Raw genomic sequence first — 27783 nt, 5'->3', positions numbered from 1 at the left:
CTAGAAATAAAAGTCTTAATATGTACAAACTTTACATTTATTCATAATCGAACGCTTCATTCATGTTATTCCTATAATACTGAGGCATCATCATCACGTCTTTGCCGAACTTCTTCAGCCACGCTCGTCTTTCTTCCATCGCATTAGGGTCCAGCGTCGTCGAGGTCTTGGACCTAGCGATATTCTGCAAGTAGGACTCGTAGAGGCTCATTCGTGGTATAACAGAGTTATCTTCAGCTGGCTCCAATGGAACATTTACCGGATCGAATGGCAAAGTCAGCATAAACTTCGAAGGGTCTATGAAATATGGAACATGATCAGTCGTCGCGTTAACCATGATTGTTGTTGTTAACCGTGTTGTTGTTGGAACTGTTGTTGTTGGCCGGTTATTCTCGTCCCAAATGGTCGAATCCAGCCATCTGGCGAAGCTGGAAACTTTGGGGAAGGCGTGAGTTTTGGTGTAAAGTGCGCATTTGTGGAGGAAAGCCGAAATTGCGACCAAAGTGTTGTTTTGTATTACCGCACCGCCATTGTCTCTCTGGAATAACAACGTTATGTAATGTTAAAGATGTGACTCGCGCGATTGTCAACGTTAAGCGATATGCGAATTATTATCTTAAATTACAAAATATTATATCATTATCATTACTATCAACACTTATTTGATTTGGTTATAAATTATGGTCACAAAATACAAAATTTTATATTAAAAAAGTTTTTCATATTCTTATAAATCCCCAATGGTGGTGTATATACAATAATTAGTCCACCATGTTGGGCGTCCGCCATATTATATTTAGAATGACGTCACTAAACTAATCATGCATTATAATCCAAATCAATCGTGTATGCAAAATTGCAGCTCAATCAGAGGATGGTTTAAAGTTCAGATGCAAGATTTTTTAAGATACATACGCAGTAAAACAATAACAAATTGAAAAAATATTAAATGAAAAAAAAAAGCTAGTAATAAGTACCTCTTTTCCTATACAAAAACTCGTTAGAATAATATACGTAGAATCATAGTTAAACAACTGGGAGTTGTACAATCTAAATATGTAAACTCGACACTTAACATTGTATAGTTAACATATCATATTATACAACATATTTTTTGAAGGTAGAGAACCCTTTGTGGTTCAACTCCAGCGGCACCACCGCCACACCTATTTCTACCTAATAACTGCAGTATTAGGCGCTGCTGTGTTCCGTTTTGAAGGGTGTGGTATGGGAGACAGAATTTTCCGAGGCATTCCAGCTTAGTCCTCAGGGGTATCTGTGGCCGACCTCAGGTAGGAATATTTAGATATTCCTTCCTATTCCTATCTGGGGTTATTACAGACGTCCATGGGCGACAGTAGCCACTCACCATCAGGTGGACTGCATACTCTTCTGCTACTCCTATATTATAAAAAAATATATATCTTAACATTTTTTAGTTAACATTTCCTCATTACACGCTAGTAGAACAAGTCCTTATAGTTTTAATGGGAGACATTAGGCAATATTGTCTTGCGTGTTAAAATTATTTATGCTACACTTAGCACCAATTGTGTTGAGGAAGACCGCATTGTCGTTTACTGCATTAAATTGAATTGCATAAGGACTTACTGACTTACAAATATTGACTTATAATTTTGAATACAAGTCGCAAACGAGCATTTCACTTCATGATAAATGGCTTGTCTATGGATATTTGTAATCGATCCCAGATAGGATAAGAGTCCTACCCAAGCTTGGCTACGTTTTTACCCCTGAGTCAAGTCTCCATTGCCACTCACATTAAACCGGAACGCAGCTGTGCTATGCCCTCTGACGAACCATTAAAGTTTCTACCATTTTAATGTAATTGTCGTAACATTAATTAGTTATGACGTAAATTACATTAGATTAGTTAGTCTAACATCAGTTTTAGCCAACTATCGTTTTCTACAATTTTTCATGTTAAAGACTCAATTAGTAGAATTCTATTAGGAATTATATTTAGGATATTTTATAGATAAAATAAAAACTTGATCTCGAATTTTGATATTTGTATTTTTTTGATATTTAATTGTTGATTTCAGCTGTCAACTATCCGAAGCGATAAATGAAAACAGCTTTTTCCACAGGCTTTTTCGAAATATTTGTTTAATGCAGACTTTTAGCGATAAATATTATTTTTGCAAGTAAATGACACAGGTTCAGAAAAATAAATTGCGAAAGATTTGCTTTTAGTTTTTACGGCAAAAATGGTTGTGGCGTGTATGTTGCACCTGTAGAGTTATACTGTAAAGAATTGGAGTAAAGTCTGAAATAGAGTACAAAGGTAACTCACCCTACAAAAGTGTCTGTTTGGGTCTTGTACACCTCCTACGCAGATATAGTGTCCTGGTAGCAGCTTGGTGGTGGGCTCGCATATTGACGGATCTATTACTGGTATGTTGACAACTCTTATGTGCTGTGGAGAGAAATGTACACATTGTTAGTAAAAGAGTTTTTGTACAATTTTGTTTCAGTTTGAAGGTGGTAGAACGCTTTGTGGTTCGACTCCAGCGGCACCACCGCCACACATATTTCTGCCTTATAACAGCAGTGTTAAGCGCTGCTGTGTTCTGGTTTGAACACAGCAGCAGGTAAGGGAGACATACTTTTCCGAGGCGTTCCAGCTTAGTCCTCAGGGGTAGCAGCGCACTTACCATTAGGTGGACTGCATGCTCGTCTGTTACTCTTATATTATGAAAAAAAGTGTGTGAATGAAATGTTTGTGTGCTATTAGTCCCGTTTATCTACAAACAATGAACGTGTCGGACATGGAATGAAGTAGACGAAGTATTTTTTCTGTACAATATTTTGACAAACAAGGCCAATGTCTGCTCGCCTGTGTTATAAACGCCTGGTAGATATAAATACCTCAGTACACAAGTTAATTTGGATTCGTCTAAATTGTGGGAGTAACATAGGCTATAATTTTAGGCAGTCGGTGTTTTTTATTGTTTTCATAATAATTACTAGTTTTTTGACCCATTTCCATCCTTTTACGTAAAGTTTCAGTTTGAAACGCATTATATATTTCCGTAACAAAAAAAAAACGATCTAGAAATTTTATGCTAGCGACGTAGTTTCACGTCATACGCAACATAGTTTTCAAAAATTGAAAATTTTCGGTATACCATTTCAGTCCATTCTACGAGTATTGAAATATCTACAAAGTAACAGAGATTGTGAAGTAGATTCCGTATAACTTTCAGTTTAGAGCACCCGCATTGGTTCTAAAACTTGAAACAGTCTAAAACTTTCATGTTGCGATGGATAAGTTTTATCTAGTGCCCCGTTTACACTAGTAGCCAGTAATTTATTCAAGTACTAGTACTGGTATAAAAAGAAGCAGTGATAGCCTAGTGGTTAAGAAACTCGGCCTCTTGATCGAGGGGCCCGAGGTTCAAATCCCAGGCACGTACCTCTGATTTTTCAAAGTAATGTGCGTATTAGAAATTAATGATCACTTGCTTAAACGGTGAAGGAAAACATAGCTAGAAAAACCTGCGTAGCTGAGCAATCTTAAAAAAAACAAGTTTTCAACCGAATGTGAATCTACCAATTCGCACTTGGTCAGCGCGGTCTCATTCTGGGAGAAGACCCGTGTCCAGCAGTGGGACAGTAATAGGTTCATGATTACTAGTATTTAAGCAGCATCATAAATTACCGTCCACTAGCCAATGTCCTCTCGAAGGTAGTAAACCCTTTGTGGTTTCACTCCGGAGGCACCGCCAAACCTATTTCTGCCTAATAATAGCAGTTAAGCGCTGCTGTGTTCTAGCTTGAAGGGTTTGAGCGTACAGTCCACGTAATGGCGATTTTTTTATATGTAACCTAACGATAAGGCAGACGGGCTACCTGATGGAAAGCACGAAGACATTTCACAACACCAGAGGAGTCGCCGATGCATCGCCGGCTTTGAAGGAGAGCTTTTTATACCCCTCTTGAAGAGCCCCATGTCATAATCCTGAGGGAATACCTCAGGAGGAAGTTCATTCAGTGAATGGCTACTACCGCCGATGGACATTGGTAATCAACCCCAGATTAAGATTACGACTCCTACGGGTCGGCCATAGATGCACCGCTACTTTAGAAAACTAATCTGGAATGTCTTGAAGTATATCTCCCTAACAACACTCTTCAAACTAGAACACAGCAGCGCTTAACACTGCTGTTATTAGGTAGAAATAAGTGTGGCGGTGGTGCCGCCGGAGTCGAACATCATAGAGCTCTATCTCCTTGAAAAAGTTGAAGATGTTTTACAAAGATCATAAATATTTGCATCAATGGTGAACAAAAGCAACAAACAAAATTTTGAGGTATTTTATAAATAAACAGCCTTGTGATCGTAGAATCGTGTCAGTATTTCATTCACTAATCATTCACAGTTGCACTTTGATCGAAATGTAAACGGGGCAGAATAGAAGAACATTTTGATACTCAGAATAGGTTTCACTCGTATGTTTAGTTTATGTGTATCAGAACATGCTTTATATATCGAAATAGTGAAAAATAAATCTAGCTGGAATATATTTAATTTAACGACTATGTTCTTTTAGTGTGTGCGTTTACCGCTTAAAAAAAATCCATACGTTATAGCGCCACGGTTCCAAGGTACCCCGCTCACCATTGGTAAAAGTATGTTGGTAAAGATCCTGGGAGTTGACATATCGTGTGACGTGCAGTACCGGGGTCATTTGGACGTTAAGGCGAAGTTGGCATCAAGAAAACTGGGCATTTTGAACAGAGTGAAGCGGTACTTCAGCGTAGGGCAACTCCTTCTGCTTAATAATGCGCAAGTGAGACCCCATATAGAGTACTGCTCGTATCTCTGGGCAGGGGCGCCTCAGTACCAACTTAACCCACTTGACTCCGTGCAGAAACGCGCGGTCCGAATCGTCAACGACCCGATAATCGCCGATCGGTTAGAACCTTTGAGTTTGCGGAGGGACATAGGAAAGTCCCTGTAGTTCCGGGACTAGAATAGGGCTACGCTATCCCCTGCCTGTCGTAGGAGGCGACTAAAAGGGGGCTTCCGGGGTTGCGGACGGCAAGAGTGGGAGCTCGAACCGTCCAGCAAGCGACCCCGGGAAGGACGGCGGTATGTGTGGTCGCATACCGTCGTAAACACTACATGGTGTGGGAGGAGCGAAAACTGCTCCCCCAGGATAGAGCCCTTGGAGGGCTCCGGTTGTGTTCCGTTGGAGATCCCGGAGTTCTCCAACAAGCGTTGAGGACGGCCACCGGCGGGGTTTTAGTGCGGTAAAAATCCCACATAACCCGGCGTCGTTCCCACGTCGTCGGGTACCTTTTGAAGGTTTCCCCCTCGAGAGAAAAAAAAAAAAACACGTTTCCTCTGTTGTAAGTTGCACTAATTGGTCCGTCTATTAATGTACCACGGACCACCCTTTTAAGCAAGTCCTTATTAATTTCTAATTCGCATAACTTCGAAAAATCAGGGGTGCCTCGGATTTAAACCTCGGACCCCCGATCGAGAGACTGAGTTACAAACACTGCTATTGCTCTTTTAGTTAAAGCTTGTATATTACCTTGATTCGTCGACCTATTACTGTCCCACTGCTGGGCACGAATTACCCCTTTGAGTGAGAAATGTTGGCGAGACGACAGCGCTGGCCAAGTGCGAATTGATATATTTCACACACATTTCAGATTTTTTTTAAAGATTTCTCAGATGTGTAGGTTTCCTCAAGATGTTTTGAAATTACATACATACATAGTTTTGAAAAATTAGAGGCGCGTGCCTGAGATTTGCTTGCAGTGATTGTTTTGATAACATTCATCATCACATCAGTTTCTATTCAATATCTTAATCGATTTTGAATCAATTGCAATAGTTCCGAATTGATTTAGATTGTTCTGAGTGAACTACTCGTAAAATTCAGATATGTCTTCGTGTTATTATTTTATTAGTTAACATTTTACTTATTGAAGTTTTTGTACACAAATCTGTTTTGTAAAGTAACCGAACTATTTCAGTATTAATTAATTGAATTAAACCACAAAAAGAAATTAATCACAGACCTTTTTACTGGTATACTATGATTAATACGATACTTATTACGTTACAATTCTTAATTCCCACAAAAATATACTAACAATAGATTTGATTCATTAAGAGCGATAGTCTTAATTTCGTTCCATTTCTGTTAAGGAAAGCGTTTATAAGCTTCATTAATTTACGGTCGCTATGTTAACGAATAGCTATTCCAAATAGCTAGATTTATACCTAAATAGCTAATGTTATTTACCGATATGCCGCTTCGAAACTAATGAAGTTGCATTTGATAGCGCTATTTGCGGTAATTGCGCCGTCTTCTGAACTAAAATATTATTTGCTGCTTCGAAGATAAATGGTAACGCTATTGTTTTGAGGTTGGTGTTTTTAATTCATGTGAGCCTGGTACTTTTTGCGTCGTATTTGGTAATCTTTATATATATATTTCTTATGTGCGACTGATTTTGATGAAATTTGTTGTGTGTGTTCAAGGGGACTTGAGATTCACATTTTAGTCCGTGGGAAAAGGTTTTTTTAATTAATTTTTAATTCGTAAGTAGTTATAGAATCGGAAACTATGCATTTGATCAAGTGATGATCTTTAGCAAAGTTGTTTGGGTTGGGAGGGTTTGGGAGTTGGTAAGACCAATTTTCGACAGATGGCACCACTGTCATTCCTATGCAGGTACAAATTTTCCGTTTTATGTATGTCATATTATTTCTTTAAAATGCGGGCGAAGCCGCGGGCACCACTAGTTTATTATATATTTTTTTGGTTGCAAGTAATGCCCATTAGTCGATAATAGAATTAAGTATATTAGGTATATGAGGATATGGATGAGGCATAGAATTAGGTATATGAGGCATTCCATCTTAGTTTTTAGCGTAAATTTACTGCGGTGGACTTTAACTACTTGAAGTTCATTATCTATGTATGTTTATTGTCAGTACAGGTTATTGAGAACCTCCAAGAGCTCTAAGACATTCGAATTCCCGTTTGATACTTAATGAAACATACTTCTATATATATAAAGGAAAGTCGTGTTAGTTACTCCACTTATAACACAAGAACGGCTGAACCGATTTAGCTGAAAATTGGTGGAGAGGTAGCTTAGAACCAGGAGACGGACATAGGATACTTTTTATCCCGTTCGACCGCGTTTCCGTGAAGTAATTTTATAACTCAAGAACGGCTGAACCGATTTGGCTGAAAATTGATGGAGAGGTAACTTAGAAGCAGGAAAAGGACATAGGATACTTTTTATCCCGTTCGACCGCGTTTTCGTGAAGTCATTTTATAACTCAAGAACGGCTGAACCAATTTGACTGAAAATTGGTGGAGAGGTAGCTTAGAACCAGGAGACGGACATAGGATACTTTTTATCCTGTTCGACCGCGTTTCCGTGAAGAAATAAGGGTTGAAAGTTTGTATTAAAGTCCCCCAGTTTTGATACAAAACTATATGAAAATTGATATTTGGGATTTCGATAGAAAGTAATTAAATATATATTTTACGATATTTGGAAAATTAACCATTAAGTTGGTTAAATAGGGGTTGGAATTTTATTTTAAAATCCGTTAATTTGGAGCACTAGGAAAATTATCATAAGACATAATGAAGCATCTGAGACGCTTTTTGTTTTTTAAGATCAACCCTTAAGACTGTAATAAACGGCCTTTCTATTTACACACCTGTTTCAGAATTTTTAGCTACAACAATCAACCCCATTAGAGTACTATAAGTAAAGAAAGCTTCTTTAAAAAAACCGTTATTGAAGTTATAGGTACTTCTTTTGGGAGGGTTTGGGAGTTGGTAAGACCAATTTTCGACAGATGGCACCACTGTCATTCCAATGCAAGTACAAATTTTCCGTTTTATGTATGTCATATTATTTCTTTATAATGCGGGCGAAGCCGCGGGCACCACTAGTTGAAATATGAAATAGTAATAATTATTATTCATTTACACCCAATTCAAAGCAGTGATAGCCTAGTGGTTAAGAAACTCGGCCTCTCGATCGAGAGGTCCGAGGTTCAAATCCCACGCACGCACCACTGATTTTTCAAAGTTATGTGCGTATTCGAAATTAATTATCACTTGCTAAACGGTGAAGGAAAACTCCGTGAGGAAACCTGCATACCTGAGAAATTTATAAAAAAAAAATCTCAAAGATATGTAAAGTCTACCAATACGCACTTGGCCAGCGCAGTGGACTATGGCCTAATCCTTCTCATTATGAGAGGAGACCCGCGGCCAGCAGTGGGACAGTAATGGGTTGTTGATGACTCAATTCAAATACACTTTAAATATTACGACTCGAATAAAATTCAAAAATTTTAATATTTATTTTAATGAAAAGAGGTAAAGTACAAATTATTTGTAGTCTTCTATGCGAAAATACGGGCGCTTTCTGTCCAAATGATAAATGGCAGCGCTTTCTTCTTTATACAGCTAGTAGCTTCCACCACACAAACAAACTTGTAATTTATGCGCACCTGGTCTTCCATATTTTATCCTAGCTAATATTCTGTTGCTTCTAGTAGATTTGTAGGAAAATAAATACTTTCTTTTAATAACGTTAGAGATGCATACTTGTGTAAATTGTTTCAATATTCATGTTTAATTGTTTTAATAAAATGACGGCATTTTTATCCCTTTTTTGTTTTCTGTAAATAGTATATAGAATTCCTTCTCTCCTAACCTGAAATACCGACTTTTCAAAGGTTAGTAGATACTCTGTTTTATGGTATTCCTTAAATGTATGTCCACCTGGTCTGTAGGAAAGGAAGGGAGGTTTCTATTTACGAAATGGGAAGGAAATCTTTTATTCCTATCGATTTTCAGTGTTCTAATTGGTTTGGTTAAGCCAGTGTTTATTGTCCTGTCTTTACATTAAGATTAACGTTTAACAGTCGTAGAGTCAACTTACCCTGATGATGCTCCGTTTTGGAGCGAAACACGTGTTGGTGGTGGTATGTATGGTGGTGTATATTTTTAATTTTTTGCATCTGCAAGCATCCTTTGTGAAAGGGTGGTACATACTGCATGGTTTAAAATACATATATACCATCATACATATTTGTAGCGGATTGTTGCGAAGTAGTTTTAATCTTAACTTAATAGCATGGATTTCCGCAAAGTAACGCCTGATACAATTAACTATCTGTCTTTACATGTTGCAATACACCATGCATGTCATCTCTCCCAATACACGCTGGGCAAGGCGCGGTTTAAATCTACAGACACTGAACGTGTCAGACAGGCACCGTTGCAGACAAAATCATATTTTTCTAAACAATATTTCACAGGAACGCATTGTGTAGTATTCTATTTTGTCTGACACGCTCTATGCTTGTAGAGTTGATCCTCGAGTATTTGAACCTCGGACCCTTCGATCAAGAGGCCGAGTTTCTTAACCGCTAGGCTATCACTGCTTGTAGACAATAGGATTATTATACATACCCCTGAAGGCATCCAAGCCACAATCGAAGCTAAGTAGCCTAACGTGACGTCATCATCTTGAGCTGGCAGCCGGATCGCCTGGATCCGTGATCCGAATTCTAATGGCGATTGTAACTTCACCGCAGATACTTTGAGGTCGAAGTTGTTGATCAGCATCTTTATCTAGAAATATAAAATAAATTATACTTTAGAGGTTTGAATTTGGAGTTTGCACGCAAGGTCCAGGGTTCTGAATCGAGGCTCCTATAATTGTTCGAAGGTATGTGCTTGGTACAAATTTATTATCACCTGTTTGATTTGTGAAGTCTGTCTGCAAGGTTTCTAAAGTCTTTCAATCTGCCCTTGGCCAGCATACGGGACTACAGGTCTACAATACCTATATTTTAAGGGAATTCGAAATATTTGCAGGTACTGTGCATTGTGATTGAGGCAGATGTACAAAAAAGACGACATACAAATAATTGGCCAAGGGCAAATCCAACTCGCATACTGAGGATTCTGTTGTAAAAAATTAAACTGTCTACTTATAACGGTTTAATAGATAAAGCCACGGAAATTGTATTTTTGTGTTTGTTGTTTTAGCGGCCGTCCTTGTACATACTCTGTAAAAATTTGAAGTGTCTATCTTTTATGCTTCAAGAGATAGAGTTCGGAGACAGATGGCCAGACAGCAGAGGCTTAGTAATAGCGTTCCGTTTTTAACCTTTGAGTACGGAATTCTAAAAAGACAATATACGAAAAAACATATTATTCTTCAGGGCAATGAGCATGTCAGCCTATACTAATAGTAGTTACTTTTATTTATTTTAATATCGAATATCGAACCCAAAACTTTTTGTCCAATAAACATCATAACGGCCGTGCAACAGGGGTAGTCATTAAAATTTAGAACCGGCAGCAAATCCTAATCATAAATTTAATACAGTCGTATTTTACAATAACGTGTTGCGTTTTCTCACGGAATTTTACTGAAAAGCAATTTCAAGTTTCCCATTTTAATTAAAACACTAAGAGGCAAGGAAAATTTTAATGAAGACAAATTTCCAAGAGTTCCTGAGATGACACCTTGAAATTTATTAAGAATGTGGCTTTTGCACGCGGTTGATGGTGTAGAGTTTTTCGTTTTTACGAAGAAATTCTTGAGTTTCGTGATACAACGTATGTCGCATTATATTAAAATCTCTAAATTTGTGTGAAAATCTCCTTTTTTGGTAAAAAAGATTAGTTGGTTACTTCCGGTAAACTGATCATATTATAGCGTGAAAATCCCATCAAAATTAATTCAGTTAGAGAGGAACACAGGTTAAACCGATGAATATTTGGATTAATGTTGTTTTTTTTTATTTTTAGTATTCGTTGTTACGGTGGACACCGTTACATACTTTGTATAAAAAACCAAGCACTATTACGGTTCGAAAGATAAAGCCCTGTTACAGAGGGACATACATTCCGTTTTCCCCTTTGGGTACGGAATCTTAAAAACAGTTTAAAAAGTAAATAAATTGAGAATGGAAAGATAAGGGATATTATGCACTTACCTTATGAACATCACCGCCTTTATGATTATAGGAACTTCCGACACGTAGTGTGTAGTTACCGAGGTACTTGTGTGTAACGTAAGACGATATTATATTCCTGGGAATTTAATAAATTTCTATAAAAATACATTAAAATATTTAAGGAAACAAGGTATTTAGTACTTTTACGATTTTCTTACTTTTTTCAAAAAAACCCATTCATATCCATTTGCGAATTTGTGAGCGATCTAGGAATCTCGTCTTATCTGGGGTTGATTACAGATTTCCCTGGGCGGCTGTAGCCACTTACCATCAGATGGATTGCATGCTCATCTTCTACTCTTATGTTATAAAAAAATCTATCCAACTTTACCTGCCAAAAAATTTTTTTTAACAAAACCGGCCGAATTGATAACCACCTCATTTTTGAAGTCGGTTAAAAATCGAAAAATGAACAATGTATGTCCAATAAGGATCTTTGATAGGAGATTACAGATGTCCATGGGCGGCAGTAGCCACTTACCATCAGGTGGACTGCTCGTTTGCTATACTATATTATAAAAAACAGAGAAACATTAGGTAGATTGATTATTAATAACGGGATTTAGTCTTTAGGAACGGTAATTAATCCATAACCAGTGAGTCTAGATATGTTCATCTTAAAGAACAATTTAATATCAAGAGAACTGGATACTTCTGTGCTAAAACACGAAAGGAAGAATATTAGTAAAGAAATGTTCAATATCTTAGGAGCGAATGCTTATAAATTTATATTAAAACAAAAGCTTGAGGTGAAATAGCGGCCATTTTGTGTACGAATAATGCTTCGTTGGAATTTAAGTTATAAGAGGTGAACGGATAAACTATTTAAAGAAAAAATAATAAATATTTTGAAACTAATAACATAAGGTTACTATTGAATGCGGGGAAGGTAACCTTATGTAATAAATACGAAAGAGACAACCATTCCCACAATTTAGACACATAATTAAGGTTAGAAATTAAGGTAAAATATTTCAAGCCGTTTGGGCTGTAAGGCGGGCTAAAGATGCCCCTGTAGTTCCGGGAACAGAATAGGGCTACGGTATCCCCTGCCTGTCGTAAGAGGCGACTAAAAGGGGCTTTCGGGGTTGCGGGCGGCAAGAGTAGAGCTCGAACCGCCTGGCTAGCGACCCCGAGAAGGACGGCGTTATGTGTGGTCGCATTCCGTCATATACAACTGACGGTGTGGTGATACAAACTCAGCGGCGGAGCCCGACGGGGCAGTGCGCTGAGAGGACTCCGGTCGCGTTCCTTTGGAGATCCCGGAGTCCTCTACGCAGCGTCGAGGACGGCCACCGGGAGGGTTTTAGTGCGGTAAAAATCCCACATAACCCCGTGTCGCTCCCACGACATCGGGTACCTTTTGGTACCGGGTACCCCCTTCGAGAAAAAAAAGACGTGGGCCAAAGAATTAGACATACATGCATACAAACATACGTCGCTTCATAAACATTACCTTACGCAGGCAGGAAAAAGCACATACACCTAAATTTAATTGACGTAGATAAAAATACCACCCAAATTACATTGTAACATGAATCGGTACAATGTAGATATACAACGACGAATTAGCAATAACTCGTAACTCAAAAAACGCTACTTTACAAAAGAAGAAACGCTACTTTAAAAAAGACATAGAACGTATTGGCCACACTTTAATATTTTCCTCAATTTTGAACCTAAGGACCCAGGCCCTTAAGCTTAAGATACCAGTGCCTTAAGGAGGATCTGTGATAATTCATTTTTAGTCCAAATATGCAAAAATCGCTTTATCGTAAAAAAAAAAATAAGATACGAGTTATTGCTACTACATCGTTGATATATTACGTTGTGTTTTAATATCATCTAAATAAGTACCTACTTGATTATTTTTAAAATAATTAGTTGTATGCAGTGTGCACGGCCAATTTTTCGGATTTTTTTCAGATACCTAAGTAAAATACTGGCGGCTACTTTGCTCAAAGGCTAAGCCTTGCCGTTCAACAAGGAAACGCCGCCAGCGTTTTGGGAACCATGCCTCACACGGCAATTTTAGATGGTTTATTTTATTTATGATTTTATCTTCTTTACTCTTGATTGTATATATTGTTAATTAGAAATAATTTGTATATATTTTATCTTTAATCATTTTTATGTAGATAAAATAATAAACGGGAAAGTAAGAAGACGAGGGTTGTAGTAAAATATGTTTGAAATTCAAACCCTAATCTCTTTTCACTTGGAGCACACGTTAAAAGATTTGTATAGTGACCCATTTCAGCATACAATTTGTAGGGACCGACACATGTCTGAATGAAAACGGCTAGGCTTTCGAATTTTTGTACTAAGTTCTAGATATTGCTTGCGACCCTGCCGTAAGGATTGTAGATTCCTTGTGTAATCTGATTATTCCTGGAAGACTATTTTATATAATAAAAGATTCAATAACAGCTCCATTATTTATTTCTCTGACAATCCATTCTAAGATATCTTATTCTCCAAACAAAATAATATCCTTCTTTTTATTTAGTTTCCGGCTAGATTGCTACTCACCAGCAATTAAATAGACTCTTATTAAAAAATAAATTAAAAAGTATTGTAATGAAAATATACCCTTACACTTGTAATTTTTGTAATTTACCTACATATATTTTTGTACCTTAAATAATATTCAAGTAACAGGAAACAGCAGTAATAGCAAAGTTACTGTCGCCTATAGATTTCTTTAATAAACCCCAAATAAGAATAGATTTCTACCTGAGCTTGGCCAACGATGAGATACTACTCTTGAGGACTAAGTTGGAACTTAAGCCGGATAAGTATATATCCTTTACCGTATCCTTCAAAGCGGAACACATCAGTAGCACTACCATGAGTTTACAAAAGTATTACTCGCTAGCGACTGCGTAAAATAAATGTATGAAAAATTGTACAGCGCCTCTGGTGGTTACTCGTAGAACTAAAATCCGTAGTGGCGTAACTCGATACGTAAAAAAAAAACCTATCGAAATCAAATGTCATTATGATCTATTGCCATACAAATTTGGTCCCATGAGTCATTTGACAGACGTTGTCAAGAAATACCGTAACGATAGTATCTATGTTATTCACTAGCAAAATGACAATAGTTTTCTATTTACAATTTCTATAGTGGCGTTTCTATGCCAACTCATGGTAGTGCTACAGGCCTGACCTAACACTGCTGTTATGAAGTATATTTATACTTATATGGTGTCTCCGTAGTGTGCTCACGATGAGTTGTAATCTTAAAAAATAGTATGCACTCTTCCATGTTTGTCATTACGTATTCGGAATATTCTTAATAAACCTTTACACTTTTATTCTTATTATCCAATATACTCGTATAAAATGCTCATATAAAAGAAATTATTTCCTCAACATTTCTAAACACAATTTTCAGTTTACTCATTACTTGATGTATTACATTTACATAAATTTCTTGATATTGATGATATCACCTACTATATTTTACAAGATTTTATGAACGTTACAACTTTTGCGCATTCCACAAATAATTCTACCTAAGCCATGTTCTAAAAATTCAAAATTAATAAAACTTCCAACCGAACGCAAAAATTTCAGCTACAAATTTGTATGATCAATCTTTCTGAGCATTTCTTATTCGGAAGGTCAAAGTTTAGAATGAGATTTCTTTGGATTTAATTAAAATTATGAATGTTTAGCTCCACTTTGAAAGCTGTGGCAATGAAAATTAATTAGTTAATTTATTTTACTAGGCATTTTGAAGCTACAAAAGGAATTTATAACGTCCGCCAACGCGTACTAAAGCGTGGAATAAAGTTTACATTTTTATAGAGTTAAATTAATGACTTGTTTTAACGGTGAAATCTTGAAGAACTTGGGAGTTCTTCATAAGGTTTTCAAAGTATTTTTTAAGATTGAACTTGCAATGAATTGAAGTAACAAAGGAGTATTCTGTTCACCTGATGGTAAGTGGTCATTGCTGTCCATAAACATCTCCAAACAATATATGATTTTAGAATAAAATTATCGCGGACTTGGACATTTTATTATGTATGCATGGTAGATAGATTAATCTACCAATAATACTTGTCAACGGTTCTTCCCCGCCACCGCAGTTTCGCCGTGACCACGATCCATGCAACTGGGTCGAAATATCGGCAATAAAGAAATTTAAAAACGCATATCGTGAGTACCCGTTACATAATAAAATATCTCCAAACAACCCAATAAAGAATAGGGGTTATATCTGGAATCTGACATGTGATTGCTGTAGCGTTTCCAGTCTTGAGAATTAAGATGTTCGCGTCATATGAAGGGCAGACAGTATTCACAGCCTTTTATCGGCATTTCAGCATTGATTTAAGCTAGACATACATGTGGTGTGCCTGATCAAACCATAGTAGTACGTTGAGGACACCGGGGGTTCGTTGCAAAGGCCTCCGACATAAGAGGGGCCGAAAACCAATACTTTGGCCAATGATGACTATTAATAAAGACTTTATTAATAGTGATAAAGGCAGCAAACAGAATCAATCTGATATTAGGTGGATAATAAAGCCCCTTGAACATATTAATCGTAATCTTATCTGTAGATAATATTACATGTTTTATTTTCAATGTTGTTAAAATACGAAATGCTTTAATTTACGAATTTATTATGAAATGCATTACGAAATATTCAAGACGTCATTCCGACTCCGACAAAACTTTGTCTAAACGTGTTTCTAATTAAACCTCGCTTACAAAATAATCTTTTAGAAGTTCCAAGTGTAGCGAAACAATGGATTGGAACTAGCTTCTTTAGTTCAGTCTCAGTTCAATCGGACTATTTGAGCTGCCAATCGTTTGACGATACAATGCAATTATATTTTAGGGTGCATTTGCTCCAATACTTGTCATTGCTGCCCATAAACATTTGTATTAATCATCTATATTGTAATCGCTTTGTCGAGTACTGATAAGTTCTGATTTTAAGGGAATGCCAACGCAGATATACTTAAATTTATTACTAGAAAATGTATATTAAAACAAGAGAAATAAAAGTGACAAGTTCAAATGCATCCACTTAATATAAAGGGTTAAAAGCCCATGAACATATTAATCATAGTCTTAATCCGTAGATAACATACCTTACAGCTTTATTTTCCATGTCGATGAAACGCCAATTGCTTTAAATTACGACATAAATATGAAATGCGACAAAACAAAATATTCAAGACGTAATACCCCTGCCGACAAAACTTTGTCTAAACATGTTTCTAATTAAACTGCGCTGACAAAAGAATCTTTTAGGAGTTCCAAGTGTTAGCGAAACAATGGATTGGAACGAGCTTCGTTAGTTCAGTTTCGGCTCAAGCTGACTATTTTTCTGCCAATTCTTTGACTTTTCTTTGTAGTTACGATGCAATTATATTTCGGGTACATTTTCTTGAATATTCTTCATATTTCTATCTTTGAATGGCTTTGTCGACTGTTGTGTTTTGATTTGAGAGACGAGACACTTATATGAGGCATTCCGATTAATTCCTCGCGAGTAGTAACATATCTATTGCTGAACTTAGGTAGGACTCCGAACCCATCTGGGGTGGATTATTGATATCCATGGGCAACAACGGCCACTTACCATCAGGTGCATTGCTGGTCCTATATTCGAAGGTTGTAAAATGCCATCAGGTTTACCATTCGACTTAATTCAAAACATCACTCCGACTTCGACAAAACTTGTCTAAACATGTTTCTAATCAAACCACACTGACAAAATAATCTTTTTAACAATGGATTGGAACTAGCTTCGTTAGTTCATTTTTCGTTCAAGCGGACTTTGAACTGCCAATCCTTTGACGTTTCTTTGTAGTTACGATGCAATTATAATTTCGGGTACATTTGCTCGAATATTCGTCGTATTTCTGTCTTTAAATGGCTTTGTCAAGCCCTGCTGTTTTGATATGAACGATGAGACACTTATATGATAATTCCGATTTACTCGTATATATCGCGAGTAGTAACGTATCTGGTGCTGAACTTAGGTAAGACTTCAAACCTATCTGAGTTTGATGAATGATGTCCATGGACAGCAGCGCCTTATTATCAAATTCATTGCTACTCCTATATTCCAAAGTTTAATTATGAAAAGTGACAAAACGCCATTCAATACATTATTCCGACATCGACAAAACTTCGTCAATACATATTTCTAATTAAAACACGCTGACAAACGAATATTTTAAACAATGGATTGGAACTAGCTTCGTTAGTTCAGTTTCGGTGCAAGTGGACTATTTGAACTGCCAATCTTTTGACGTTTCTTTGTAGTATGTATTTTTATTTATTAGATACGTTTTCAACCTTTCTGGGGTTGGGGTGTTCTGTTCTTCATTGGTTTTCATTTATTTTCAAGCTGTTTTTATTTTTAGTATTTGTTGATATAGTGGCCAATGTCTATAAAAAAATCAAGTAGATAGCACTTGATTTTTTTATATTACGGTTACCGAAATAGAGACAGACAGTGGAGGCTTGGTAATAGGGTCCCGTTTTTACCGTTTAAGTACGGAACCCTAAAAATTATATAAAAGCATAAGTATCTAAGTCAAATCCTCAATAACATACGTATGTTTATAATTAATTAATACAATCAAAGTCGCGATACAACCTAGTATATATATTAAACTGACTTGATTAAATCCGCGTTGTTAACACAATCCTATTTAAGTTGGACGTTTTCATTGCGTTCCAAAGTTGCCAGTGATTTATATGGCTGTTAAGTAATTAGCGAATGAGTCGTTAGTAATCGCTTGTTTACAATATATAATTAGAAAAGCTTTGTATGTATGTATTATGTATTGTTTAATTATCAACAACGTTTCAAAATGTAAACAGAATCAGAAACATATTACCTATAGTATAAACAATACGTAGTATACGGTAACTACTTACGAACAGTAGCACTACCATGAGTTGGCACAGAAACGCCACTATAGAAATAGTAAATAGAAAACTATTGTCATTTTGCTAGTGAATAACATAACTATAGTCTGATTCATAATTAGGTGTCCAAAATGTAAACAAAGGTGTTGACCTATGAAGAAAATATGTTTCAAATGGTAGTTTCTTATTTTTGACAATATTAAATTAATACAACGATAATAAAATAATAATTTAAATAAATTAAAATCTATTCACATTTTCCAATATTTACATTAACACAATTTCATTTCATACAGTAATAATAATAAAAACAAGATTTATGGCAGAAAATTAAATTGTGAAAATGGTAATACAGTCGGAATTCAAAACATTTTTTGTGCCGCCATTTTTAAGTTTCGTAGTTGATATTATCCATTTTCGTGATTGTGATCGAACTCAAATGTTTTCTAGTTTTCAAAGCGAGTGTTTTTAAATTGTGTGCAGTTATTAAGTTTTCGTTTTTTGTTGAGTTTGTGAAAGTTTCCGTTTCTTGTTAATTTGTTTGGGGTTTGCAATACCTGTAATCGTATTTTCACAATGACATTTCTTTGTTTACATTTTGGACACCTAATTATGATTCAGACTATACTATCGTTACGGTATTTCTTGACAACGTCTGTCAAATTAATGACTCATGGGACCGAATTTGTATGGCAATAGATCTGTGGCGTATTCGTTATACCACAACCTGATTTAACCAGAAAAATCGCTGTAATAAAATATTGGACCAACACCTTTGATTTCAAGTTAAATCGCTTCCTCTTATAAAATTGGGCCAGATCCTTCGAAGACCGGTTTTGCATCGAGGCGCGCGCGCCGGCTCAGCGGCCGGCGGAGGGACACTTGCTTTCGGTCCGCCCTTCTTATCGCGCGCGCTTGCTTACTTATTTATGCTTTCGTAGTTTTAATATTAATTGTAATTTAATCGCTAAAGTAATAAATTGCTTTCTTTCATTCTAAATAACATTCTTCATTCTCTCGTCTATCACTCTTTCTTTTCACTTCTTTCCTCTTCATTCGTTCGTAGTTAATTTAAATTAAAATAATTTAGAAGTAGTTTAAATAATAGCGGTGAGAATAATTCCTAATCTATCTTGCTAAATTCATACCTCCCGCTATATTGGTGACCCGCAAGTGGATTGGATGACGTCCTTCAGATAACCTTCGGAACGTTCGAGAAGCCGCGTGGATAAGTTGCAACTTGGTGTGTGGTATAAAAATCGAGCGGTGAGCGACTTTATTTTGTTTTAAATAAGTGAAGATGGCAAATAGTGATGATTTTAAGGATGCTGAGCCAATTGCTATGCCTGAGGTATTGCGTGTTGGTGTTAGAATTCCGCCATTTTGGCCTGAAGACCCGGCTTTATGGTTTGCCCAAATCGAAAGCCAATTTACATTGTCAAAAATTACTTCTGACGAAACTAAATATTGCTACCTCGTTGGACAACTGGATCATCAATATGTCGCCGAAGTGAAAGACATAATTTCAGACCCACCTGACACTGACAAATATATAAAGCTAAAATCAGAACTAATCAAACGTCTTTCAGCTTCACAGGAGAAGCGTGTGAAGCAGTTGCTGATGCATGAGGAGCTCGGTGATAGAAAACCCTCACAGTTTCTTCGCCATTTGCAGAGCCTTGCCGGACCATCTGTGCCCAAGAGTTTTATTGCTACCATCTGGTCTAGCCGACTTCCTGCCAGCATCCAGACGGTAATAGCGTCGCAGGTAGATGATTTACCCTTGGACAAATTAGCAGATATAGCGGACAAAGTACACGAAATAGCTCTTGGTACTCCTCAAATAGCTGCTTCTTCAACAGCTGTGCCCTCAACATCATCAACAGCATATGATGACCTAGCAAAGGAAGTATGCGAGCTCAGAAGGGAAGTAAAACAATTATCCATACAAGTAGCCAATGGTAGACACTCACGCTCACGCACACGCTCACGCAACAGGAACTATCATGACAACCACACACGCTCACGCTCACGTTGCAAACAACCACCTGCTAACCACCCACTCTGTTTCTACCACTTCAACTATGGGGCCAAGGCATTGAAGTGCAAGCAGCCCTGCCAATTCAAGTCTTCGGAAAACTCGCAGGGCGGTCGCAAGTAGCGGCCAACGACTGCCCTTCCTCTTCAACAGGCCGTATATTCGTCACTGATCGCGTCTCGAAAATGCAGTTCCTTGTGGATACTGGTTCCGACTTGTGCGTTTTCCCACGATCATTTGTCAGTACGCCCTGTTTCAAATCGAAGTATATACTATCTGCTGCCAACAACACCGTTATACATACGTATGGTCTTAAACAATTAAAGCTCGATCTTGGTCTTCGACGTACCTTTACTTGGACTTTTACAGTTGCCGATGTATCCAGACCCATCATTGGTATAGACTTTCTTTCTTTTTATGGCTTACTAGTTGACTGCCAGAAGCATCGACTCATCGATGGTGTCACCTTACTTTCTGTGAATGCTGTTTTCGGATCTGATGACAATTCAAGTTCAGTCAAGGCTGTGACAGGTGAGTCGGACTTCCATATGCTTTTAAGACAGTTTCCAGAGATCACGAAACCTGCAGGTATACCTTCACCTCCTAAACATAATACCCTGCACTACATCCGGACCACTCCAGGACCTCCAGTTTCTTGTAAGCCTCGACGTTTAGATCCTGAGCGGTTGCAAGCTGCGAAAAAGGAGTTCGAGGATATGCTAGCCAGCGGCGTAGCCAGACGTTCTGAGAGTCCATGGTCTTCTGCCTTACACCTGGTGAGAAAAAAGGACGCTGGATGGAGACCGTGTGGCGACTATCGAGCACTCAACGCCAGAACCATACCCGATAGGTACCCCATCCGACACATACAGGATTTTTCTCACCAGCTTTCAGGATGCTCAATCTTCTCGACGGTTGATCTCGTGAAAGCTTACAATCAAATTAAGGTGAACCCAGATGACGTTTCCAAGACAGCACTCACTACACCTTTTGGGTTGTTCGAATTCGAGTACATGACTTTTGGCCTTCGTAACGCAGCACAGACATTCCAGAGATTCATCGATGAGGTACTCCTAGGTCTTGACTTTTGCTACGGATACATTGATGACATCCTGGTATACTCGTCTTCTCTGGAAGAGCACAAAGAGCACTTACGTCAGCTGTTTGAACGCCTGAAACAATATGGTGTGCTAATTAATACTTCCAAGTGCGCACTAGGTAAGTCGGAAGTGACTTTCTTGGGATACCACGTTTCAGCTGATGGTACTCGACCGTTGGATACTAAAGTAGCTGCTATTCAGAACTACGCAGTACCCAAAAATGTTAAAGAGTTACGACGTTTCTTGGGTATGCTTAATTTTTACCGTCGCTTCATACCGAATGCAGCTCAACTTCAAGCACCATTAAACCAATTACTTTCTGGGCAAAAGGTAAAAAGTTCTCAGCCCGTGGAGATGACTACAGAGCTGTTGCAAGCGTTTGAAGATTGCAAAACTTCACTTTCTCAAGCCACTCTTCTAGCACATCCAGATGTCTCCGCTGAATTAGCAATCGTGACTGATGCTTCGGAGTCGTCCATTGGAGCCGTGTTGCAGCAACGCAAAGGCGCGGACTGGCAACCACTAGCGTTCTACTCTCATAAACTCTCCAGTGCACAGGCAAAGTATAGTCCTTATGACAGGGAACTCCTCGCTGTGTATGAGGCTATCAAATATTTTAGGCACATGGTTGAAGCCAGAACGTTCGCCGTTTTCACTGACCATAAGCCTCTTAGTTTCGCCTTCTCTAGGTGTAAGGAAAAATGTTCTCCACGTCAATTCCGACATTTAGATTTCATATCGCAATTTACAACTGATCTGCGTTATATACCTGGCAACGAGAATGTCGTTGCAGACGCTCTGTCTCGTGTAGAGGAGATTACAGGTATAGACTACCAAGCTCTTGCACGATTTCAGGATACAGATCCAGAACTGCAAGACTTGCTGACAAAAGGTTCAAGTCTGAAACTACTAAAGGTGAAATCTGTAGATAGCGATGTACCTATTTATTGTGACGTGTCTAGTGGTCAACCTCGTCCATATGTAACACCACAGCTGCGTAGAGAGATCTTCAGTATTTTACATGAACTACACCATCCCGGAAGTTCAGCTACAGTACGACTGGTTACGCAGAGATTTGTATGGCCAGGGATTCGTAAAGATTGTAGAGAGTGGGCTAGGCAATGTTTAAGATGCCAACAATCTAAAGTTACCCGTCATACCAAATCTCCAATTTCCTCTTTCCTTGCCCCTTCCACGAGGTTTTCCCACATACACCTTGACCTCGTGGGCCCGTTACCTCTTTCTTCTGATTACAGGTACTGCCTTACCGTCATCGATCGATTCACGCGGTGGCCTGAGGCGGTTCCACTTAAAGATATATCTGCAGAGACCTGTGCTGCTGCCCTGGTGTCCGGCTGGATCTCCAGATTCGGATGCCCTGCTCGCGTCACTACTGACCGCGGTCGCCAGTTCGAGAGCCACCTTTTCAAGTCTCTCGCAAGCATGGTTGGTGCACGACACCTGCGCACCACTGCTTACCATCCGGCAGCCAATGGCATCGTTGAAAGAATGCACAGGCAACTAAAATCTGCAATTATGTGCCATTCTACCCCGCAGTGGACAGAAGCTCTTCCGCTGGTCCTCCTTGGTATGCGCAGCGCATGGAAGGAAGACATCCAGACTTCAGCTGCTGAATTGGTCTACGGTGAGCCCCTCTGCTTACCTGGGCAATTCTTTTCTTCGAGAGACGACTTCACTTCTGAGGACATCACTCAGTATGCTAGCCGTCTCCGCGCCCACATTCGTGACTTAACACCTCGACCTACTGCTTGGCATACTTCTTCAACATTTTATTTTCCACGTGACCTGCACAACTCGACTCACGTATTTCTACGGCAAGATCACGTGCGTGGATCGTTAGAACCACCATACGCAGGCCCTTACCTTGTCATCGAGAGGCAGCCGAAGTACTTCACCATCGACGTCAAAGGCAAGAAGTCAAACGTCAGTGTCGACAGGCTCAAGCCGGCGTACATGATGAAAGATACTGCAAAACCACCAGTGTGTCTAAATCAGGAAGAAAACCGATCAAAGTCCATTACAGAATCACCTCCGGAGGAGAAAAGGACCCGGAGCGGCAGAAAAGTTCGGTTCCCCGATTTCTATCGACCGTAGTCACGGTCTGGCGGGGGGAATGTGTGGCGTATTCGTTATACCACAACCTGATTTAACCAGAAAAATCGCTGTAATAAAATATTGGACCAACACCTTTGATTTCAAGTTAAATCGCTTCCTCTTATAAAATTGGGCCAGATCCTTCGAAGACCGGTTTTGCATCGAGGCGCGCGCGCCGGCTCAGCGGCCGGCGGAGGGACACTTGCTTTCGGTCCGCCCTTCTTATCGCGCGCGCTTGCTTACTTATTTATGCTTTCGTAGTTTTAATATTAATTGTAATTTAATCGCTAAAGTAATAAATTGCTTTCTTTCATTCTAAATAACATTCTTCATTCTCTCGTCTATCACTCTTTCTTTTCACTTCTTTCCTCTTCATTCGTTCGTAGTTAATTTAAATTAAAATAATTTAGAAGTAGTTTAAATAATAGCGGTGAGAATAATTCCTAATCTATCTTGCTAAATTCATACCTCCCGCTATAGATCATAATGACATTCGCTAGCGATTTGATTTCGATAGGTTTTTTACGTTACGAGTGGCTCACACTACGGAATTTAGTTCTACGAGTAACCACCAGAGGCGCTGTACAATTTTTCATACATTTATTTTACGCAGTCGCTAGCGAGTAATACTTTTGTAAACTCATGGTAGTGCTACAGATGAACTGCATGCTCATTTGCTACTCCATATTTAAATAATTGGCCAAGTGCAAGTCGAACTCGCACACGGTGGGTTCCGTACCACCAATATTTTCATATTTTTCTTTATTTTTAGTATTTGTTATTATACTTACTTACTTAAATTTGAACTACCTATTACGGTTCAATAGATAAAGCGAAAAACGTCGAGAATAATAGAAATAGCGGTTTCTTGTGTGGCGACCCACGTTTATTTTCAACTTCTTTGTTTTAGTATTTGTTGTTATAGCGGCCACCTATAAACATATTCTGAATTTCAAGTGTCTATATATTACGGTTCAGGAGATAGAGCACTGTGACATACGGATAGACAGCGGAGTCTTATTAATAGGGTTCTGTTTTTACCCTTTGGGTTCGGAATCCTAAAAAGAACAGTTATAAACGAAATAAACATAAATACTATCTGATAATCGAAGCAACTTCGCCCTAATGTGTTAATACGCGGTAATAGCGGGAAATACACGGCCTTTGCCAACTTACATGCAATTATGAGAGCGGAGATAAATCGTAGGAAATGGCGATAGTTTGTGTTACTCGTAACTCATGTTTTAGTGTACGATACGCTTGTATTTGTGATTTTACACTTATGTTGCGGAAATGAGATATTTTACAAAATAAATTAAAATCGCGTATCGTTAAAGGTGGTGTGTTTCGATTCGTGATAGCTCTGTGGGTCTACTTCTGTGGGTCTATTTGAAGGTGGTAGAACCCTTTGTGGTTCGACTCCGGCGGCACCACCGCCACACCTATTTCTACCTAATAACAGCAGTGTTAGGCACTGCTGCGTTCCGGTTTGAAGGGTGTGGTAAGGGAGACAGACTTTTCCGAGGCGTTCCAGCTTAGTCCTCAGGGGTAGCGGCGCATCTGTGGCCGACCTCAGGTAGGAATATCTGATCCTATCTGTGGTTGATTACAGATGTCCATGGGCAGCAGTAGCCACTTACCATCAGGTGGACTGCATGCTCGTCTGCTACTCTTATATTATAAAAAAAAAAACCTTCAAAGGTACCGTCGTCATACCTACTCGTATTTTTGCCTCATAACACTTCAGCGCAATTAACACTGTTGTTAAGCGCTGATGTGTTCTGATTTGAAAGGTATGATAAGGGAGACATACATATCCAAGGCGTTCCAACTTAGTCTTCAGGTGTACCAATTCATTTGTGGCGGACCTCAGGTAGGACTCTTATCTTATTATATTGGGGTTGATTATAGATGTCCATTGGCGGGAGTAGCTTATCATTAGGTGGACTGCATGCTCATCTGCTACTCCTATATTATAAAAAGGTATACTCACGTATCAAAGCATTTGGAAAGCGTTAAAGTCCAATACGTGTTCAGGATAATCGCACTGCACTCATAAGAGTTGTTCTTCAGAAGTGATGCTGCATATGGATGCTTGTAGACTTGGGTAACTGATGCTCCTATATGCTCTCCACTCTCCAGGTCATGATCTGAAAGAGGTTTGAAAGGTAGAACTCTCAGTGGTTCGACTCTAGTGGCACCACCGCCACACCAATTTCTGCCTAATAACAGCAGTGTTAGGCGCTGCTGTGTTCCGGTTTGAAGGGTGTGGTAGGGAGATAAACTTTTCTGAGGCGTTCCAGCTTAGTCCTCAGGGGTAGCAGCGCATCTGTGGCCGACCTCAGGTAGGAATATCTAACCCTATCTGGGGTTGATTACAGATGTCCATGGGCGGCAGTAGCCACTTACCATCAGGTGGACCGCATGCTCGTCTGCTACTCCTATATTATAAAAAAAACACTAATCTCTGCCTAGTAACAGCAGTGTCTATGCTGTGTTGTGGTTTGAAGGGTGTTCTTAGAACCCCACTTAACACGTTGTGTAGTGTGTTTTGTCAAGGAGTTTTGCCAAGACGCTTATTCCATTGAAAGTTGGTTTCCACTTAGGTCCTTGTCTACAACTGTATATATTGCTTATCTATGAAGGTAAAGGCTTTCTACACTCACAGCCTCAAACTAGGATTCCCTGTGTCGTGGGTGCCATGGACACACATGTAGACAAACTAGCTTTTGCCCGCGGCTTCGCCCGCGTTTAAAACAAAATAATATGACATACTAACATACATAAAACTGAAAATTCGTACCTTCATTGGGATGACAGTGGCGCCATCTGCCAAATATTGGTCGTACTAACTCTGAAACCTTCGTGGGCTCATGGACAACCACTTTGCTAAAGATCATCAGTTGATCAAATGCATAGTTTACGATTAAATCCTTACTAATATCGATTAAAATAATCGACGTTTTGGTCCAAAAGATCGATTCTCCGATTAATCGATCTTAGATCGCCATCCCTAGTTCCCGTGGGGTTTCTGGGATAAAAACTAACCTATGTCCTTTCTCGGGTCTCAGACTATCTTTGTACAAAATTTCATTAAAATCGGTTCAGTGGTTTAGGCGTGAAGAAGAGACAAACAGACAGACAGACAGACAGTTACTTTCGGATTTATAATATTAAGTAAGGATATACAAACACCCAGACCCAGAAATAGAAATCAAAATTCATCATTTTGATATCTGTCTGGCCAGGAATCGAACTTGAGACCCTTTGCGCATCCGACCGGTATGGTGACCGCTCCGCCACGCGAATTCATACATTCTATTATTACATAAAAGAAATGTATAATTTATGTTACCTGGGTCTGTACTGCTGACTTGTGTGTAGTTGCTTGTGGTATTATATTCTCCAAATTCTATGTCGTTGTCTTCTGCGAATCAAAGAAATATTTATTCAATCTCCATTGTTTGCCAAACATTGAAAATTTAAATAGCAAACAAGAATGCAGCCCACTTGATGGGAAATGATCACATAACTCGAAACTGTCATGGACATTTTTTAACATCTTTAATCAACCCTAGATAGAATTTCTTTCATACTTTTCCGAGTCGTTCCAGCTTAGTCAGGGGTAGCGGAGCATGTGGCCGACCTCCGGTAGGAATATTTAATCCTGTCTGGGGTCGGTTACAAATGTCCATCGACGGCAGTAGCCACTTACCATCAGGTGGAATGCTCGTCTGCTACTCCCATATTAAATAAAAACAAATAGGATTCCTTTGTGAGATCGGCTAGAGATGCGTCCTAGGATTTTTTTCACTACCTTTTAAGTAGTTTTGACTATTTTGTTTCTCAAGGGTTAAAATTAAAACCAACGGAGAAATCATCAGAAATTAAGGACAAAAAATTTTTCCAAAAAACCGTTTCTTTGTTACGCCTAAGCGTAAAACGAGGTAACGGAAATAAGATTACGTAAACAATGGTGATGGCGGGACACTTTAATTGGATTTTTAAATTAGGAACGCCGTAAAAGTTTAGGTGAAATGACCTTTTGGTGAAAGTGTTTATTTTGTAAAGTGATTCTGAAGTTGTTTTATGTTGTATTTTAAAGATATTTTTATTAATAAGATAACTTAAGAGTAACTTACTATACTTTGGGCCCAAAACTAAAAGGTGTTGGACCCCCTGTGTTTCGAAAACACCACTGCTATACACCTATTTCTGCCTAATAACAGCAGTTAAGTGATGCTGTGTTCTGGTTAGTAGGGTGTGCTCAAGGAGAAATACTTTTCCGAGGTGTTCCAACTTAGTTCTCGTCGGAATCAGCACATTTATGGCCGACCTCACTTAATCAACTTATCTTCTTAGGGATTACTTCTGATGATCTGGGATTGATTACGGACAGGTGGCAGTAGCCAATTACCATCAGGTGGATCTTATGTTTGCTACATCAATATTATAATAAAATCTAAGCATATACCTGATTCTCTGGTATCTTCATCACTCTCTCCCTTCACGTATATTGCCAGTAACGCAAACAGGAATCGAACTTGGCACCTCATTTTGTTTAA

At 38.6% G+C, this 27783-nt stretch overlaps 1 protein-coding gene across 1 annotated transcript; it reads right to left on the bottom strand.

The window, feature by feature from the left end:
- Window positions 1–37: 37 nt before the first annotated feature.
- LOC140756728 (trypsin-5) lies at window positions 38–27774 on the bottom strand. The gene is made up of 7 exons (XM_073092277.1): window positions 27693–27774; window positions 26574–26645; window positions 25212–25368; window positions 11036–11132; window positions 9498–9659; window positions 2318–2440; window positions 38–538 (listed from the first exon to the last, which is right to left on the bottom strand). Exons 1-7 carry the CDS (start codon window positions 27772–27774, stop codon window positions 38–40), a joined length of 1194 nt encoding a protein of 397 aa, XP_072948378.1.
- Between the last annotated feature and the right edge of the window lie 9 nt (window positions 27775–27783).

This window comes from Epargyreus clarus, unplaced genomic scaffold (genome assembly GCF_041222505.1).
Source record: "Epargyreus clarus isolate Ecla_fem2 unplaced genomic scaffold, WU_Ecla_fem_2.2 ptg000035l, whole genome shotgun sequence".
Taxonomy (NCBI): Eukaryota; Metazoa; Arthropoda; class Insecta; order Lepidoptera; family Hesperiidae; genus Epargyreus; species Epargyreus clarus.
Note: the sequence above shows the minus strand (reverse complement) of the source record. Positions and strands in the feature narration are given on the sequence as shown.